The sequence below is a fragment of the Sinocyclocheilus grahami genome, unplaced genomic scaffold (genome assembly GCF_001515645.1).
Source record: "Sinocyclocheilus grahami isolate Dianchi unplaced genomic scaffold, SAMN03320097.WGS_v1.1 scaffold229.1, whole genome shotgun sequence".
NCBI lineage: Eukaryota > Metazoa > Chordata > Actinopteri > Cypriniformes > Cyprinidae > Sinocyclocheilus > Sinocyclocheilus grahami.
The window spans coordinates 843,506-861,967 of record NW_015505408.1 but is presented as its reverse complement, the minus strand read 5'-3'; the positions used below and the strand labels follow the sequence as shown (position 1 = coordinate 861,967).

General features: G+C 34.1%; 1 protein-coding gene across 1 annotated transcript in view; it reads left to right on the top strand.

Annotated features, from left to right (window-relative positions):
• Positions 1 to 4,016: 4,016 nt before the first annotated feature.
• Positions 4,017 to 18,462, top strand: part of LOC107597199 (AT-rich interactive domain-containing protein 3A-like) — a 36,819-nt gene continuing 22,373 nt past the window's right edge. Inside the window, exons 1-2 of the mRNA XM_016288153.1 lie at positions 4,017 to 4,045; positions 7,995 to 8,277. Coding sequence (XP_016143639.1) covers positions 4,017 to 4,045; positions 7,995 to 8,277 — 312 coding nt within the window. The remainder of the gene's footprint in view (positions 4,046 to 7,994; positions 8,278 to 18,462) is intronic.

Below are 18,462 nucleotides of genomic sequence, written 5' to 3'. Positions count from 1 at the left end.
AAACAGCTCTGTCATCATTCACTCATATATTATCATCCAGCTCTATATTGTGTAAAAAAATTTTACGATTTGTGTTACAGTATATGCATTGTTTTACGTGAGCATTCTGTATGTAGCGGATTGGATATAAAAGTTGGATATATCCAACTTTTTATATAGAGAGCTGGCATTTATATAAAAAAAAATAGTGTTCATATAAACAGATCTTTTAGAATCTGAAATCAGATTGACAAAAATTAGTGCATGGAAAATGTGGTAAAAACTGCTGCATAGTTGATCTGTAATCGACTATTGGACATATCAGAGATGGAGTAAATGTTCATAGGGATAATGTACATTTCGTAGGTTAACAAGCTTTTCAGTATGGTGTAAGTCAACTTGCAACACATCTGTGGGACTAATATACAGGATGAATGTACAGGAATGTGTATATCTTATGTGATGTATCTGCTCAACATTTCCTTCAGGTTTTTCACCATTTGGAATAAACATTTAGCTGTGTTCTTAAAGTATTACTAATATTCCACAATGTCGTCTTGATTGAGGTCATAAAAGGATCATAATCCATGTCACAAGGGTGAAAACAGCCTTGGTGAAAAAATAAAATGTGCTGTGGTCTTTTTTTAAAATTTTTTATTAATATATATTTTTTAATTTCTGCTGATGCATTGAGATGAAGATTTTATAGTACTGTAATATAATGCAATTTGATGAGCAAGTGAGACGTAGACACAGAATAGCTGAATTTCATTGAACATTTATTCACTTTATGAATTTGAAATGTTTTCACTTTGCTGCGGTACCTTTTTAAAAAGAACACTTGTACCTTTTTTTTTTTTTATCCCTGTAGGGTGCATATTCGTATCTTAACGGTACATATTAGTACCAAACTGTACATATTAGTTACCTAAATGGAATGTATTAGTAACTTTTGAAATGGTACTGCCCCAGTGACAGCTTTTGTACCTTGTTTTCTTAGAGTATGCTGGTAGGCTACTAGTCATGTGACATAAAAGCAGCATATTATTGGTTTCTTTCAAAACTCTCTTTTTAATTCCAGCATTGCAGTTTGTTGTATTTTTGCAGATTATTGTTAATGATTTATGCTTTAGCGTCTTCTATACTAGCTAAATCTTGACAATATTTGGCTTGAAACTCCAAAAAAGATCTGTGGAAACACGATTGATTCAGATTTTTGCTTTCTTTACATGGCTTGCTATTTTAATGTTTGCCCTAAAGGTTACCGAGACCGTAGTCGATAGAGAAGCAAACGGTTTATTCCTGAATGATGGTTGATTCCAGAATAAAAATTCCGCTTTTTGTGGGTTCAGTAGTGCTAGTGTTGCCAAATGTGTTTTTTTACATAAGCAGAATGAATGAGTCTTTTGCATTTGCCGCATGCCTTCCAGACTTCCGCTCGTTGTTGACGCACGTTTTTGGTTGTTTGTGTTTACTACTATGAAATCTGGTTTCTTGCGTCATATTGGTTCCTTTGAAGCTGTAAATCTGAGATGAGTTATGTTACATCCTGTCCTTGAAGAGAAGGTGTTGAAGACTTTGTTTTTAGACTATAAGTGCCTTCAGTATTAAACATGATTGCAGTTTATTACTTTTGGATCCTTTTGGATTTTTATGTTTACTTGCACTGTTTGTTAGGAGTACCAGTTTTTCTCCTCATTTTAAGGAAGAAACTTGTTCGTGTGTACTAGTAAATGCTTTGCCCTCTCATCTGTTGTGTGTCAAGTCTTCTCAATGGCACAATATCCTCAAGAGGTCAGGGCCAGACATGTGAAATCATGGTTGCGCTTCTGTTCTCGTGCTGTTCTGAGGAAGGAAGTGTCATGTATGTGGAGGCCCACGCTTTCGCCTTCAGATTTGTCCACAGCCCTTATACACGGCATCGTCATGGGAACCGCTTAAGAGATGGTAATGAAGTTACGTGATTGGCTCACCTTTCTCTGAAACATTGAAAATACGGTTTCAAGAGACATCAGATGGACACTTGAGATTCGAGCTCAGGATCTCTTGCTGTAATTAGATGTGAAGTGGTTTTCTCTTGCCCAAAACCAGCAACAAATCACACTTTGATTACTTCTTTCCCCTCAGGAAACCCCATATATATTTTTGTGTAAATAATAAATATATATATATATATATATATATATATATATATGTGTGTGTGTGTGTATAAATATATATTTATACACATATATATACACGCGCGCGCACACACACAAAACAAGTTTTTTGAAATGTTATATTTAAATATGCACTATTTTGCATACATTTCAAGAAGAGAATTCTCAGCACTGGATTTAGCCGGTTTCAAAATCGGTTTCATTTTGTCAATACATTACAGTCAAAGGTTTTTACAGAAGGCATTTTGGATTTCTCTTTTTTTTTTTTTTCTCCATAATTCTGAAAATACGGTCAACAGCAAGAAAAAGAAATTACAATGAAAATAGATAGGAATATGTTTATATTAGTGATGCTAAAGTGGATATTTCTGTCTTAGTGCAGAAGAAAAGACTCATTTTGAGAAAATATTTAAAGATGTGTATTGAAATTGAAATCTACAAATGCAAATAGATAAAGTGCAGTAAAAGCAACACTTGAAAGTGTGTTTTGAATATTTTCTTTCCACTAGTTTGAAACATTTTATGAAAAGCCAAACCTCAAGCCCCAAATCTCAAATATGACCAATGGATGAAAAAAAAAACAGTGTTTTTGCCTGTCACGTCTTACCTTAAATAATAATTTGTTTATTAATAATAAAATAATGATAGAATATGTCTTCCATTTGTCAAGTCTAACAACTGTCAATTTCTGTTTTTATTGAATTTTGAGTTTGCATCTTTATATTGTGTAAAGATGTTGACTTTTTACAGCATAGATGTGCACATCTCAGTTTTTAAAATAAAACTGTATTAGCCTATGTTGCCACTATATCAGTCACACTGCAGTTTATGTGTTTGCAGCATCAAGCACTTAAACCCTACTTATAGCCTATTGATTAACCACTGCAGGAAATGTTTATAATTATTTGTTCTCAAAATCTCAACATGATCAATTCTCAGCTGAGCTAATATGTTGATCCAGGTGAGTCTCGTTTTAAAAGTGAGAATTATCGGAATAAAATGAAAACGGCCAGAAATCAGAAATAATTTTCAGCTAGTTTGTAAATGCTCATTCAAGTCCTGTAGCCACTTGAGTATTGAGCCTGACACCATGAGAATCATTTTGCAATGATGCACAAAATTTCCCCTTTAAGATTCCACTATAGACATTTAGAAAGCACAGAGATTTGAATGTGCTTTTCCTTTGTATGTATAGTAGCGTGACAACTGATCTGCCATAACCAGTTTGATTAACAGGTGTTTAATTCTCAGTCCCCATGAGGAATATTTAAATGTTGTTGATGTGAAATTACCAAATGTAGTTTGGTTTCTGTGTATCATATTGGATGTTTATTATAAACTAGATTGATGCAAATTAATATTAAACCTATTTAGTGTTATTCAGTGGTAATAAATGCTTTGCAACCCTTTTTCTTTGTGATGTAAAGAGAAAAATGTACAAAGGGACTTAATTTTATGCACCACAAATGGATAGTATGGTATTCGAGAATGTAAGCATACTGAATGCGAGTTTGTTAAAACGGTTGGTAGTTATTACTTTTTATTAAATGCTTCTGGAAATGGAATCTATTTTGACTCGATATTATGAGAAGCTTCAAAGTAGCTTCTCCAAAAACAGATCTGACATTTATAATAATCCTGAGATCTCAATGCTGGAGTAAAAAATGTCACCGGGCCGGAACATCTCGGTTTCATTTCCATTACTTTGCATTGCACTTATAAAACAGGCTGAGTTGGTCTGTGCAGTCATGCACTTCAGGTATTAGAGATATTAAAGTGCCAACCTTTTCAACTTGTTTGTCTTTATCTATTTGCACTTTTTACTGTCACACGCCTAAAAGTAAAAACGGTAATCGCTATTCTTTGTGCACATTCACCATGACATATCCGTTTCTGTTCAGCCAGGAGTAAGTAATAGATATTATTGAATGTATGGTGTAAATGCATGGGTTTCAGATCCCTGTGGTGAATCTGGATGTAGGCCAGCCTGACGCTGGTTATCAGTGTGGAATTAGACCCTTAGTGCTGTCTTTATCTCCACTGTGTTTGCTCAGACTTCACAATCATCCAGCTCTGTGTTTTAACCCATAAACTCCCGGTGTCATGCAAGATACCGCCCTCTCCCGCTGAATCCTCAACAAATTCGTTTTTTAAAGGGATGGTTCACCCAAAAATGAACATTTTGACATTATTAGAATGGAGCAAATTTCTGTGGAAATCCAATGGCTGACCGTAACTGTCTGCTTATTGACATTTTTTTTTAAATATCTTCTTTTGTGTTCACCAGATGAAGGAAATTCATAGAGGTTTGGAAAAGCTTGAGGGTGAGAAAATAAGAAATTTGGGGGGGGGGGGGACAACTGTTCAGGTTACTTACAGAAGGAGCTGCATGATAAATCGTATTTTAATAGCTCTTATGACATCTGCATCTCTCAATTTATTAAGCATAATCGTCTGTGGTATTTGCCCGCTGGTTATATATCCTAAAAACATTTATTTTTAATTGGGCATTATCTTGTATTGGTAATGAGCCTTCACAAGTGGTTGCGGTTGCCAGATGTCAAGAGTTTAAATCCCCAATCAAAACTTTTTCTTAAATCGCTACATTTTCTGTCCAGTAGTTTACTTAATCTTCCCAACCTGGCAACACTCACACTCTCTCTGTATTACGAAAAAAGTGCTGATGAGCTGAAAACACTGGCAAACATATAAGTTGAAGTTTAGCGATCTCGGAGTTATTCTGCTCGAATTCTGTCTGATCTCTTTCACGCACTTGTTTACGCTGTTTGCTGCGACATGCAGATTGGACGTAGACCGTGCAAGTTGAAGTTCTCTTGATTTGTGCTTATGTAAAAGTGCAATAAAAATTGTCAATAAAATGTCAATAATTGTGATTATTTTTTTGAGTGAAAAAAATCATGCAGCCTAGTTAAAGGGATGATTCACCTAAAAATTGCAATTCCGTCAGTAACCGCTTGCCCTCATATCAGTCCACAAACCCATCAGAATTTTGTTCATCTTTGTAAAACAAATTAAGATGTTTTTATGAACTCTCAAAGATTTCTGACCCTCCATTGAACGTTCATTCCAAAAAACATTAGCACTTTAGTAGTTCATAAAAACACAACATACAGTACATAAACCTTACTGGTTCTGGAAGCTCAAACATGTTTGCGTGATGTGCCAGAAAAGCCTTACTGTTTCTCATCCAGAGCTTATCCAGAGAAGATATCACAATAACTTTTTATTGGACATTGATAAAGAGGTATAGTTTTCTGCAGGGGAATAGGATCTTGCATGACACTGAGAATGTCATTGTCTGCAACACAATATTCTCAGCGTTGAAAAGTTTAAAATGCTGCTTTACGGCCACAGGCCTCCAATGCACAAGATACTCGGGCAAAAAAGATGGATTTGAGATGTCTTGAGAAACAATGGTCAAAAGTGTTATTAGGGAGAAGGACACTCTCATTGTAGAGATGATTTGATTAAACAAGTTTAACTTTTAAAACTATAAACAAGGAAATGGAGAAAACGGGAGTAATTCAGGCAAATTTACCATCCAGCCAGCACCTTGAGCATCATAACGTGACAACTCCCAATACAGTCAACGAAGCATCACATGAAGTGTAGACATTGTGTCAAGGTGATTTCAGATGAAGGGTTTACAGATGCATAAGGTGTGGACATAACTGATGACAAATAATGAAATGCAAATGTGATCATTTCCTTATAACACAAGACTGCACCGCTTAAGTCAGAAAATGATCATGGAATAGGCTATGTATTTCTTGTGTCATGTCCTGTGCGTAAAAGTATGAAGACGGTGTTTTTGATTTACTCTTCAATTGCAAAAGCTGCGTTAGAGTTGGTAAGTTTGTTTGGTTTTCATGAATCGGTTCAAACTGTGTTCAGTCTGTTATTCTATTAATTCTGAATTATGATTCAATGATTCACTTTTGCATCATCACATCTAAAAATGTGCCGTTTTTATGTATTTTTCAAGTTTTAGTGAAGAGGTGAATATTGAACCTTGAAAGTCCCATTTGAATTATTAAGAGCAAATTGATCAATTTTATGAACTGAATAAAAATATTCATCTGTCATTCTTCTATCATTAACTTATTAATGGGTTTCAAAGTACTGTATGCATAGAATAAAGACTTTCAATCTTTTTCTTATCTATTTTGTGGCTTCAGAAGACTTTGAATATACTGCCTGCTGCTTTCTGCCATTTTTTTTTTATCTTGAAATGGTTATGAATTGAATAAAAAGAATCAATTCCAAAAATGTGGTGTTTTGTGTTTGTTTTTTTCCAGCGTAAATTAATAAATATTGTGATTTATCCGTGATGCACCTTAAAAATTCTGGCCCGAAATGGAAAATAAATGCTATTTAATAATCAATTAATTGATCAGATGTATTTAATAATCAATACGGAGTTATGCAAACATTTAAATTGCACTTGCCTTTTTATGTCAACTTTAATAACAGGATTTTATTTCTGCTCCAGTTACAGAAGATTTATTTCAAATGCTGTTTTTCTGTTTATCAAATTTTCTATTCATCAGCAAATCATGAAAATAAAAATGTATCATGATTTCCACATAAATATTAAGCAGCGAAAACTGTTTAAAGCATTGATAATAAAAATAACATTTATTTAAGTCTTTATTAGTGGGACTCAATTATCAATAATAATAAAGACCCAAATCAACATATTGAATGATCATGTGACACTGAAGTTATAGCTGTTAAAAATTCAGTTTTAAACCACAGGAATAAAATGCATTTAAAAATATATTACAATAGAAAACATCTCTTTTAAATTGTAATAATATTTCACAATATCACTATTTTTAATGTATTTTTACAAAAAAAAAATGCGTGAGCATAAAAGACTTCTTTCAAAAACTTAAATCTTAATTATTCTACTTTTAACATGTAGTGTATGTGTAATATTGAGGGAAATAAAAATAACATCTAATTTGAGCCATAAATTCCAAAAATCTTTCAACAAAACTGTAAAGATGACAAAAATAAATTAGACAAATATCCCCTCGCGTCTTCAAAAAAATGTACAAGTCTACTGTGTAGCTGCTGCTTTCTGTAAATTATTTTCTCATTTTAACAGAACTTAAATTTGGATGGCAATTAAACCATAGCAATATTTAATTGTGTTTCATTCATTATTAATGTTTTAATTTGCCTGAATTAATAAGCGTCCCTCTCTAACATTTCATCTCATGTGTTTCTGTGCAGAAAACAGAAATGGGATGAAGATGACTTTGAGACTCAATTATCAATAATAATAAAGTACCAAATCAACATATTGAATGATCATGTGACACTGAAGACTGAAGTTTTAAACCACAGGAATAAAATGCATTTAAAAATATATTACAATAGAAAACATCTCTTTTAAATTGTAATAATATTTCACAATATCACTGTTTTTAATGTATTTTTACTCAAAAAAATGCGTGAGCATAAAAGACTTTTCAAAAACATAAATCTTAATTATTCTACTTTTAACATGTAGTGTATGTGTAATGTTGAGGGAAATAAAAATAACATCTAATTTGAGCCATAAATTCCAAAAATCTTTCAACAAAACTGTAAAGATGACAAAAAGAAATTAGACAAATATCCCCTCGCGTCTTCAAAAAAATGTACAAGTCTACTGTGTAGCTGCTGCTTTCTGTAAATTATTTTCTCATTTTAACAGAACTTAAATTTGGATGGCAATTAAACCATAGCAATATTTAATTGTGTTTCATTCATTATTAATGTTTTAATTTGCCTGAATTAATAAGCGTCCCTCTCTAACATTTCATCTCATGTGTTTCTGTGCAGAAAACAGAAATGGGATGAAGATGACTTTGAGGGTGAGATGGAGGAAGATTATGATGACGATCTAGGTGATGAAGGGCTGCCGTCGGGCCGTGAGGCCGTCACCCCAGGCAGAGGCATCCTCCTCTTATCCCACCGCCACTTACACCCTCACTCCCAGCTGCTAAAGGCTCGGCCTGGTTCTGAGAGCGAACCGCGGCCACTGACTCACTCCGCTCATTCATCCCACGGGCCACTCCATGGACAGGACCATGCAGACTGGACCTATGAGGAGCAGTTCAGACAGGTCAGAAATTAACTTGTACACTAAGGGGGCAACATTTGAACATTTGAATTTCCAGGGGTGTTTTTATAATTGCCTTATTAAATATACCTGTGTTGTTTTATGTCAAATACCCAAGAATTCTGTCATCATTTACTCACCCTCATGTTATTCCAAACCTGTCCGAGTTCCTTTCTTCCGTTGTACACAAAAGAAGATATTTTGAAGGAAGTGGGTAACCAAACAGTTGATGTTCAATTTTATGGAGAAAAAAAAGCATGGAAGTCAATGGCTATCAGCAACTGTCTGGTTACCAACATTCTTCAGACTATCTTCTTTTTTGTTCAACAGAAGAATTAGGATTTTCTGAAAAAAATTTTTTTTTTCAAAATCAAAAAAAGCCATCTGCAAAGGTGGAACAGGAGTTGCATCTGACATGGCGCCTATGTTTATTTACACACACTTACACAAATTGCATGATGTAAATAGCCTACAAATTAAAAAACAGGAACTCATTAGAGGGTGAAGCTGCAATGACAAAATCATTATTGCTCTTGATATTGTTGTAATGATTAATAAAGTCAATTAATAGTACGTTTTTTTTCTGGCTACAGACAAAATAAGCTACGAACAGGTATATGAATTGGTTTCTTTTTATGCATTAGAAAATCACACTGGTTATTTCACTAGCATTAAAAAAAATGGGAGTAAATTATATAAAGAAAGCCAACAAAGAACACTGAAGTGTTTAAAGAGTTTTGCAAAAACTCCCGTTATAATCACTTAAGCTGTCTACATTGCAAAATGACTCTTACTTACATGTTTTCTGGATTTGTTGGTTAGAATGATGAGAGAATTGGTGAATGAAAATTCAGAATTGCATCAGTGAGTAACTGAACAACTCTAGCATTCTCCACGGTGATGAATCAGAACACTTCTGATTGGCCATTGCATTTACAAGCTCAACAGAAACGTTCGTGGTTGGTTAGAACGCTCAACGCTGCAAAGTGAATACTGATGCAACATGAGCAAATCTCCTGTAAATGTAATGCTGCAATCGACACTTTTCATTCATGTAGATTTAGATCCTGCTAAACTGTGCAGGGTATTATTTTTTTGCCCTCCTATCTTGAATCTTGAAATGCCATTTTTGTTGACTTTGGTGGTGTTTTTTGCCCCAAGCATTAATTTCAGACTGTCCTGGTAGACAGGGTAATTCTATAAATTCAAATAAACACACCTGGATGCTTGCAGGTATGTAGGATAAATATTGTGTAAAGAATAGAATATGTTGCTTTCACTAGTCCTAATGCAAATATTTATATGCAGTGGCAGCGTATTACTTTGATATAGCAGCGTTACGGTCTAATGATCTTCTGAAGGGGTTGTGCCTGGAGAAGTTTGTTGAAGCAAAACAGTCTTTCAAATAAATATTTGCAAGCAACAACAGCATGCAGGACTTGAGGAAATAACTTGGCTAAGTGGGTTATGAAAGCAGAACACCTAAAACAGGTCCTGCTACAGTGATGTTAGTCTAAAAAAATACAGACCAAATAAACACACCTGGATGCTTGCAGGTATGTAGGATAAATATTGTGTAAAGAATAGAATATGTTGCTTTCACTAGTCCTAATGCAAATATTTATATGCAGTGGCAGCGTATTACTTTGATATAGCAGCGTTACGGTCTAATGATCTTCTGAAGGGGTTGTGCCTGGAGAAGTTTGTTGAAGCAAAACAGTCTTTCAAATAAATATTTGCAAGCAACAACAGCATGCAGGACTTGAGGAAATAACTTGGCTAAGTGGGTTATGAAAGCAGAACTCATGAACTAAGCAAGAGGCATTGAGTTCATCTGAGCAGCACTGCTCAAAAACACTACATCTAATTGCACACATTTTGTAGTTTAATTATGTTGGTGCACAACTAATTGCAAGCTAGATGCATTAATTCCAAGATCGCTGTCCTACCAGCCTGTAGCTGTGATCCTGAAATTGTGGAAATGTATTACTTCATGCATTTATGTGTGTTCTTGCTATTTGTTAAACCTGAACCATATATCAAACACTGACATCCCCAACACACATTATCTGTCACACAGCTATATATTAGCTGTGGTTGTTTAGCTCGTAAGTGCAGGCTGTGGCTTGTTATGCTGTCACGTGAGCTGAAATAAAGAAAGGTTCAAGGCATAATTACAGATTGTCTCAGAACATGAAGCCAAATGCCGGATCATGCAGAATCCCATACATGCATATTATTTGTTGGTTTCTCGAAATGAACTTTGAACACTGAAGGACTCGTTTTAAATTAGTTCCTAGAGACGGGAAGAGTTTGGTTGCCCTGCTGTTTGAGCCAATGAAGAGTCTTCATCTGGAGCAGCGGTCAAGACAACAGCACCTGTCAATCAGCTGTGTTACACACTGAGAGCCAAAAAAAGAGCTTATTTATTTATTTTAAATGCCAAGTAGTTTTGTCACAGTACCAGTAAAATACAAGTAAAATTCCATGGTTGTTGATACCTATTTTATTTTAATATTTCCAAAATTAATGATTTGAAAATGTATTAAAATGTGTTATAACTATTAATAGCATTAATAATTAAGTAAATAATACATTAAAGCATTATCTTGTAGCCTTAAAATGTTATTCAATTACATAAACATGATCAAATGAAAGTAATTAAATATCAAAGAAATGCATTAAAGGTAGATCTATTGCACTTACAATGCAAGACTTAATGCACAAATCTATTTTGACAGTTGCTGTGGTTATGTCAAACAATGCAATTTCAGATTCAGTCCTGCATTTTAATACGGTCGTACTTATCAGTGTGTACATAGCAGCATGAAAAATTTAACTTTTATTCAAATTATGAATGGGTTTGTACAGAAAGAGAGCAAAGAACTCTCCCTTTATAATCAATGAAGCTATCCAGCTTTTTCCTAGCAAGCCTACTTTTAAATTATGGGAGGCACTTCCGGTTTGTGGAAGTTCCACTCAAGTCATTCATAGGTAAATTTTCATTCACTTTCTATTTTCAGAAGTCAGGAGAATAGCATTATGTTTGGTATATTAATGTGACGCGATATAACAACAATATCTATAGAATAGCTCTTTTCAGCATTATTTTCCTCCTGATTATTTTCATGTTTCCTTTGTCCTCCCGATTTAATTCACAATATATACCATGAATAATTCTCTGGAATGCACTAAGAATCTTTAAATTTTTCTCCCCAAATCCTCATGTCTCTTTCCAGGTTTGTATTCACACGGATGCTGTAAAATGTAATTGTTACGAAATATAGACACGCATGATATTTAACTCTCCTGTGATATTGCTGCGGATAGAAGGAGGAGTTATTACTGGTATGTTCAGAATAATTTGTTGATGCTTTTACACCTTTTTAAATTTCCTTTTAATGATCGATTGTTGAAGGGTGAGGAAAATAATGTCACCTCATCGTACCCAGTTTTTGAAAATGCTTATTGCTGATTGTTTACAGTGTAAACGGAAGTTACTCCCATAATTTGCGCAAATCGTCATGGGCCGTAGGAAAAAGTGGATAGTTCAGCCGCAGCGTGAGCTCACTGACTGAGTGAAAACCCCTGTTTTACTTTTGTCAACATTAGTTCATAAGATCATTTGTGGCTGATTTATGGAACTGAAAGGCACCATGCAGTAGCACTCTCGTGAATATGTTCCATTACGTTGTAATACTGCTTTCCCATTATGACTTGGCTTCATGAAGTGCTGTGACCGTCTTTACCCTTCCTTGGGGATTTTTGGTTACGGAGCACTGCAGGTTATTATTCTTTTAACAATCATGTTGGATTTGAACATTTTGTACCCTGCTTTTGAGAGCAAGGTCATGTAATTGTGCGTATGCTGGGCATGTGATGTGCTGAGTGAAGCGTTTGCAGGTGTTTACAACTGTTGGTTAGCGGGTGACAGAAATGCTATCGGGGCTTTAGCATTCAGTTCAAGCTTGATCTCCATATCAAGTCGTTGCCAGAAAACGTGAATATCGTGGGCAGTTATGCAATCAAGACGAGCAGCTCAATGTACGTTGAGATGTTGCACAATGATTGGGTGGAACTTGAATGGGTGTATAATGAATACTTTACACCTCTGCTCCTGTTCTGAATACGAGAACGTGAATACGTGATGATACTCCCAGTTGCAACGTCACACTAATGTTTTATTTTACCTGTTGCATCATAACACTAGTTTGTTTGGTGTAGTTTGTGCTGCCGTCTGTGTGGAAAGGGTTAAGGCCCGTGGTTTATTTTAGGCAGGTGGGTGGGGGCAGTGAAGAATGTGCCTGAGGGAAAGTGATAATCTGGACCCTGGCAGAAAAAAAAACAAAAAAACACCAACGTCTTTATCGGCTGTCACAGCTGGAACCTTTCCAAACTGAACTCTGGCACACTTTTAACCAATAAAACCCATGACTCATTTCTGTGGGTCTTAAAAAGTCCTAATTCACCCTTCCACAAATTCTTAGTCTTAAATCCGAGCTCAAATTCATCAAATCATGGCATAAATGGCAAAAAATGACTCCTCGGTATTTTCTTGTTTTACAGATATCCTTAAATCAAGATACATTTACTTGAGATGCAAAATGAATGTGAGCTTGAACAAAATTACATGCGTTTGTTTAAAAACAGAACAAATATCGGTCAAAAACTTGTTTTCCCTTTGAATTAAGTCACAAACTCACTAAATTTAGACTAATTTTACAGATAACAAGTCATTTAGCTTCTCAAGTAAATGTATCTTGATTTAAGAATCTTTAGATATTTGCGCTGGAAAACAAGGCAAAATATACTAATGAAGAGCATCATTTGTTTTTGCCGTGCGATCAGAAGACTGTATCTATTTGAGAAATGAAGTTAACCAACTAACATTATACATACTCTTTTGGTTTCTGTACCCAATATTGTAAAAATGTACAAATGCAATGAAATTATTGGTATCGGTACTTGGTATCGGCAAGTACCAAAAATAAAAGTATCGGTATCGGGCGAGTACTGGAAAAAGTGGTATCGGTGCATCCCTAGTTTGTACAGAAAGAGAGCAAAGAACACTCCCTTTATAATCAATGAAGCTATCCACCTTTTTCCTAGCAAGCCTAGTTTTAATTTATGGGAGGCACTTCCGGTTTGTGGAAGTTCCACTCAAATCATTCATAGGTAAATTTTCATTCACTTTCTATTTTCCTTCAATCAAAATACATTTACTTGAGATGCAAAATGAATGAGAGCTTGAACAAAATTACATGCGTTTGTTTAAAAACAGAACAAATATCTGTCAAAAACTTGTTTTCCCTTTGAATTAAATCACTTTTTTTTCTGAGCCCACTGGCGGATAATTGTTTAGTTTATCACAAACTCACTAAATTTAGACTAATTTTACAGATAACTTTACTTACGGTAAAAGCTATTTTCATGTTCTAGTGGTTTGGAGCAGAGCTATTCAAACCTTAAGCTGCTTTCTGTAAAATGTATTAAAAAGTAACGGAGATCAGCTGGAAGCATGGCCGTAGCTAGGGTTTGAAAATTAGTGAGGTCCGGGGTGGGGTTAAGAATTAAGAATGCTATAATAGCCCCTACAAATACAACTTATTATATACACTAAACACTTTAAAAGATACAGACATGTATATATTTGTGAAAGATGTTTTCTCTGTTTTGGAGGGATCGACAATTAAATTATACCATATTTATTGCATCAAAATGTGTTAATATTTTACTATAGGGGTGGATAATTGTATCAGTTGTTTATTAATCATGCAACAAAACATTACTGTTACAGTTTTCATTAATAATCATTGCTATATAGATGATAACTTTGTCTTGTGCTCTTATGAATGTTTTTAGCATGACTGAAAATTTGCATGGCTAGTGTTTTCGAAGGCTATTTCATTTCATTCTGTAATCTACTTGTTCTAGATCTGTGTACACGTGTTAATTGCCACTGTTTTTAACAGCGTCAATAATCTTTCTGATGGATAATATCATGATATTTTTTGCGTTTACCTTACCGAATCTGCTATCTTGTCAGCAATAACCTGTCCATTGGCTTTTTTGATTAGTTTAAGTGCCGGCGATACAGTGTTGCCAGATATTGCTTTAAAACAAGGAAACCCCCCAAAAAACTGAAATTATTTTAAATCTTTGCAAATAAGACGAGATAAAAATATCGCTGATGCTAAACTGCAACTTCTCACTTGATTAACTTTCATAAAGTGTCAAATTAAGTGGAAAAGACAAGTCCAAAACGCTTATAATAGCTGGATCTGGCATCCACTCGCAGCTCTCTCAAGCCTTGTTCACTCCTCCAGCGCGTCTCGCAGCGATCATTTTCATACCACGGATGCTAAACATTCTTGCAAACTATCTAAACTGAATTATACATGTCATGCAGACATTCATATGAGGAGTTTTAAACAGCAAGTTAGTAATTCAGAGAACACATTTTATTTTTGAACATGAAAAATTGACCTCATAAATTTCTAATACCTCATAGCTGGCTACGGGTCTGGCTGGAAGTTGTATTGCTAATACACATTGGGTTCCTTGGATTTCCTTTACTTAAAGTCTTTTTAAAAAATTTACCTTAATAAAATCTGCAGAAACCCTGCAGACTAGCAGTCAGCCTGTCGTTACCCAGAGCATGTGAAAGGCTGACAGCTGCTTTCTTTCCTGAAACAGCTGGGACACGGCCAAAATACATGCAAAGCCACTGTGTCTCTGATTATGTTTGATACAGATATTAATTAATCGTGTTTTAAGGCATGCTGCCAAAGCCTCTAGCACAACTATCTGCGCCTGCCATGAAATGAATTGAATAAAGAAACAGATTTATTCACTGGTATCAAAAAATGACATGTCGCAATCATTCACACAATGAGGATGGCTTTAGTTTTATTGTCTGCTGCTGGCCAAGTTTGTGGTTTAATTCGTTGGATTTGTTCTGATTTGCCTTTTTTTTTATTCTGTTGTTAAACATCCTCTTGTAAGTGAGATACAAGAAACATCCGTTGCAGCAGATTTTTGTCCCTATGCAAATTGTTCTTTCGGTGCTGGCAGGTGGTCACTGTTTCATCAACAACAAGAGACTGACATGTCGCAATCATTCACACAATGAGGATGGCTTTAGTTCTATTGTCTGCTGCTGGCCAAGTTTGTGGTTTAATTCGTTGGATTTGTTCTGATTTGCCTTTTTTTTTTATTCTGTTGTTAAACATCCTCTTGTAAGTAAGGTACAAGAAACATCCGTTGCAGCAGATTTTTGTCCCTATGCAAATTGTCCTTTCGGTGCTGGCAGGTGGTCACTGTTTCATCAACAACAAGAGACGATTCTGTTTAACCAAATCATCAGTCTCTGAGCAGAATTTTATCGACCTCATACAGGAAGGTGTATCTATATGTACTCACTGTCTGGGTGGTTTTATGCAACTTCTTCCTGATAACAGAACTAACAGTACCAAACACTATTGAAAAAAAATGTTTTTTAGGCTTTACAGAATTCAGCCATTTGTACTTGAACTACAATTGTCCATCTATATATACACAATATTATATACACATATTTGATCAAAAAGATCAAATATGTACAAGCAGTAAAAGTTTAGTACAGCTTTAAATTTAGTTTATCTTTCTGTACATTAATGTGTGTGTGTGTGTGTATATATGAAACAACATTATTATTAAAATATAAAAAATAAAATTGCACATAATAATTACATACACTGTAAAAAAAAATCCATAAAATTTACGGTAAAAAAACGGCAGCTGTGGTTGCCGGAATTTTACCGTAAAAAATATGGTAGCAACATTTTAGGTTTTACGGTTTTAACTTAAATTTACAGTTAAATACCGTATTTTCATTAACTGATATTTAATGTTAATATACCAACCTATTGAAGTACTGAAATCAGTTTTGCACCTTTTTAATACACTGATAACCACCAGCTTTTAGATAATAACATATATAGAAGGTGCGCAGTGTCATTCACACAAACGCTAAACAGCATCATGGTAACACACATGAAACTGAAATAATGCAATAAACATTAATTTAACAACATTAGGTGTAACACACAAACCTAATAAACAAAACTGATAAGAAAAAACTAAGAAGAAACATAGTTATTTCAACAAAAAAACATCAAATTTTAAATGTAACGCAGGGAATTCTGGGAATGTCAATTTACGGTTATTCACTGTAAATTATACGGTCTTTTTCACTTCCAAAAACGGTATACTACCGTAAAATTAATGTCCAATACTGTTTTTCACCATATATAGTACGGGAATTTACCGTTAACCATTTAACAGGTTTTTCCTGTAGCTTTTTACAGTCTTTTACCGTTAAATTCACGGTCATTTTTTACAGTGTAATTATACATTTAAAATAAAAAGTGCGCACACTGTTCTATTTCTATTCTATCTACTTGTTTTCTTTTTATTTATTATAAATAATAATAACTTGACCCTCTAACACTAGCTCTCTCTATTGTTTCTATTCTATCTACTTTTTTATATTTTTATTTATTATATTTTTTAAAAACTGCTTTAGACTATCTGGGGCTTATTTATTGACTGGGACTTGATTTCTTCTATTGTGCTCATTTTTAAGTCGCTTTGGATAAGTGTCTGCTAAATGATTAAATTAATATGTCAAATTAAACAGGACACATACATGTTCAGAAAAAATACATTTAAAGTTGTATATTTATTTAATATAAAAGAAGCAGTTCTAAAGCTAGCTTCTGAGTGGATGACACATTTATTTGGAGCCGTTATTCATTTGAATGCCTGTGGCTACTGGCCGCGCATTCTACATTAATGTGGCAAGTTGCTACAGTGCGTGGTAACCCTAAACAGTCTACAGTTGATCAGACTTCACTACATCAATTTTAGCGCTGCATGGGGATAAAGAGCAAAGAAAGTAAAACCAAATATAAAGAGAAATTTCTTCTACATATTTACATTTTAGAGCAAGCTAACATGTAATGTTTTGTGCATAATTCTGTTATTTTTGTGAATTGCGTATCAGACATCCTAAAGACGTTCTGTAAGGTTTTGTGCAATTAGTTTAGTTTTTTTTTTTTATATATATAAACTGTAATTTTCATTTAAAGGGGTCCTATTATGCTTTTTCACTTTTTCAACTTTAGTTAGTCTGTAATGTTGCTGTTTGAGCATAAAAAAGATCTGCAAAGTTACAAAGTTCAAAGTCCACTTCAAAAGGAGATATTTTATTTAACAGAAATCACTTTTCAAAAACTACAACGAATGACTCGTTTGGACTACAACGTAGGGCTGGACGATATGGCCAAAATTGATAACACGATATATTTCTTAATTTCGGTCGATACGATATAATTCCGATATCGATTTGAACACTATTTATCTGAAATAGAAATCTTTTGTAACGTTATAAATGCCTTTAACATCACTTTTGATCAATTTTAAGCATCCTTGCTAAATAAAAGTATTAATTTCTATAATTTCTTTCCCAAACAAAATTATAAAAATGAAACTGAATGGAATAGTGTATAATGTTACAAAAGCTTTTTATTTCAGATAAATGCTGATCTTTAGATCTTTCTATTCATCAAAGAATCCTGGAAAAAAATTTTACTCAACTGTTTTAAATATTGATAATCAGCAAATCAGCATATTAGAATGATTTCTGAAGGATCATGTGACACTGAAGACTGGAGTAATGATGCTGAAAATTTAGCTATGTATGATCACAGGAATAAATTACATTTTAAAATCTATTCAAAATAGAAAGCAATTTTAAATAGTAAAAATATTTCAACATTTTACTGTTTTTGCTGTACTTTGGATCAAATAAATGCAGCCTTGGTTAGCAGAAGAGAATTCTTAAAAAAAATAAAATAAAAAAACATAAAAAATCTTACTCTTCAATAACTTTTGACTGGTAGTGTAGGCTGATTATTCTTATAGATTGAAACAAATGTGCTTCAGCCAGAAAAAAGGGTATGAAAAGTGCTCTGAGTCGCTGCAGAAAACAAAAAAATGTAACAAAAATAAAAAATAAAACATGCAAATGCAAACTGATTCTCTGCCAGCAGGAGGCGCTTTTAGAGTGATAACGATATGATAACGGCTGTAATCAAAGCAGCTCCGCTCATGAACACTACTTTATCAGATCAAATGAAAATGCCA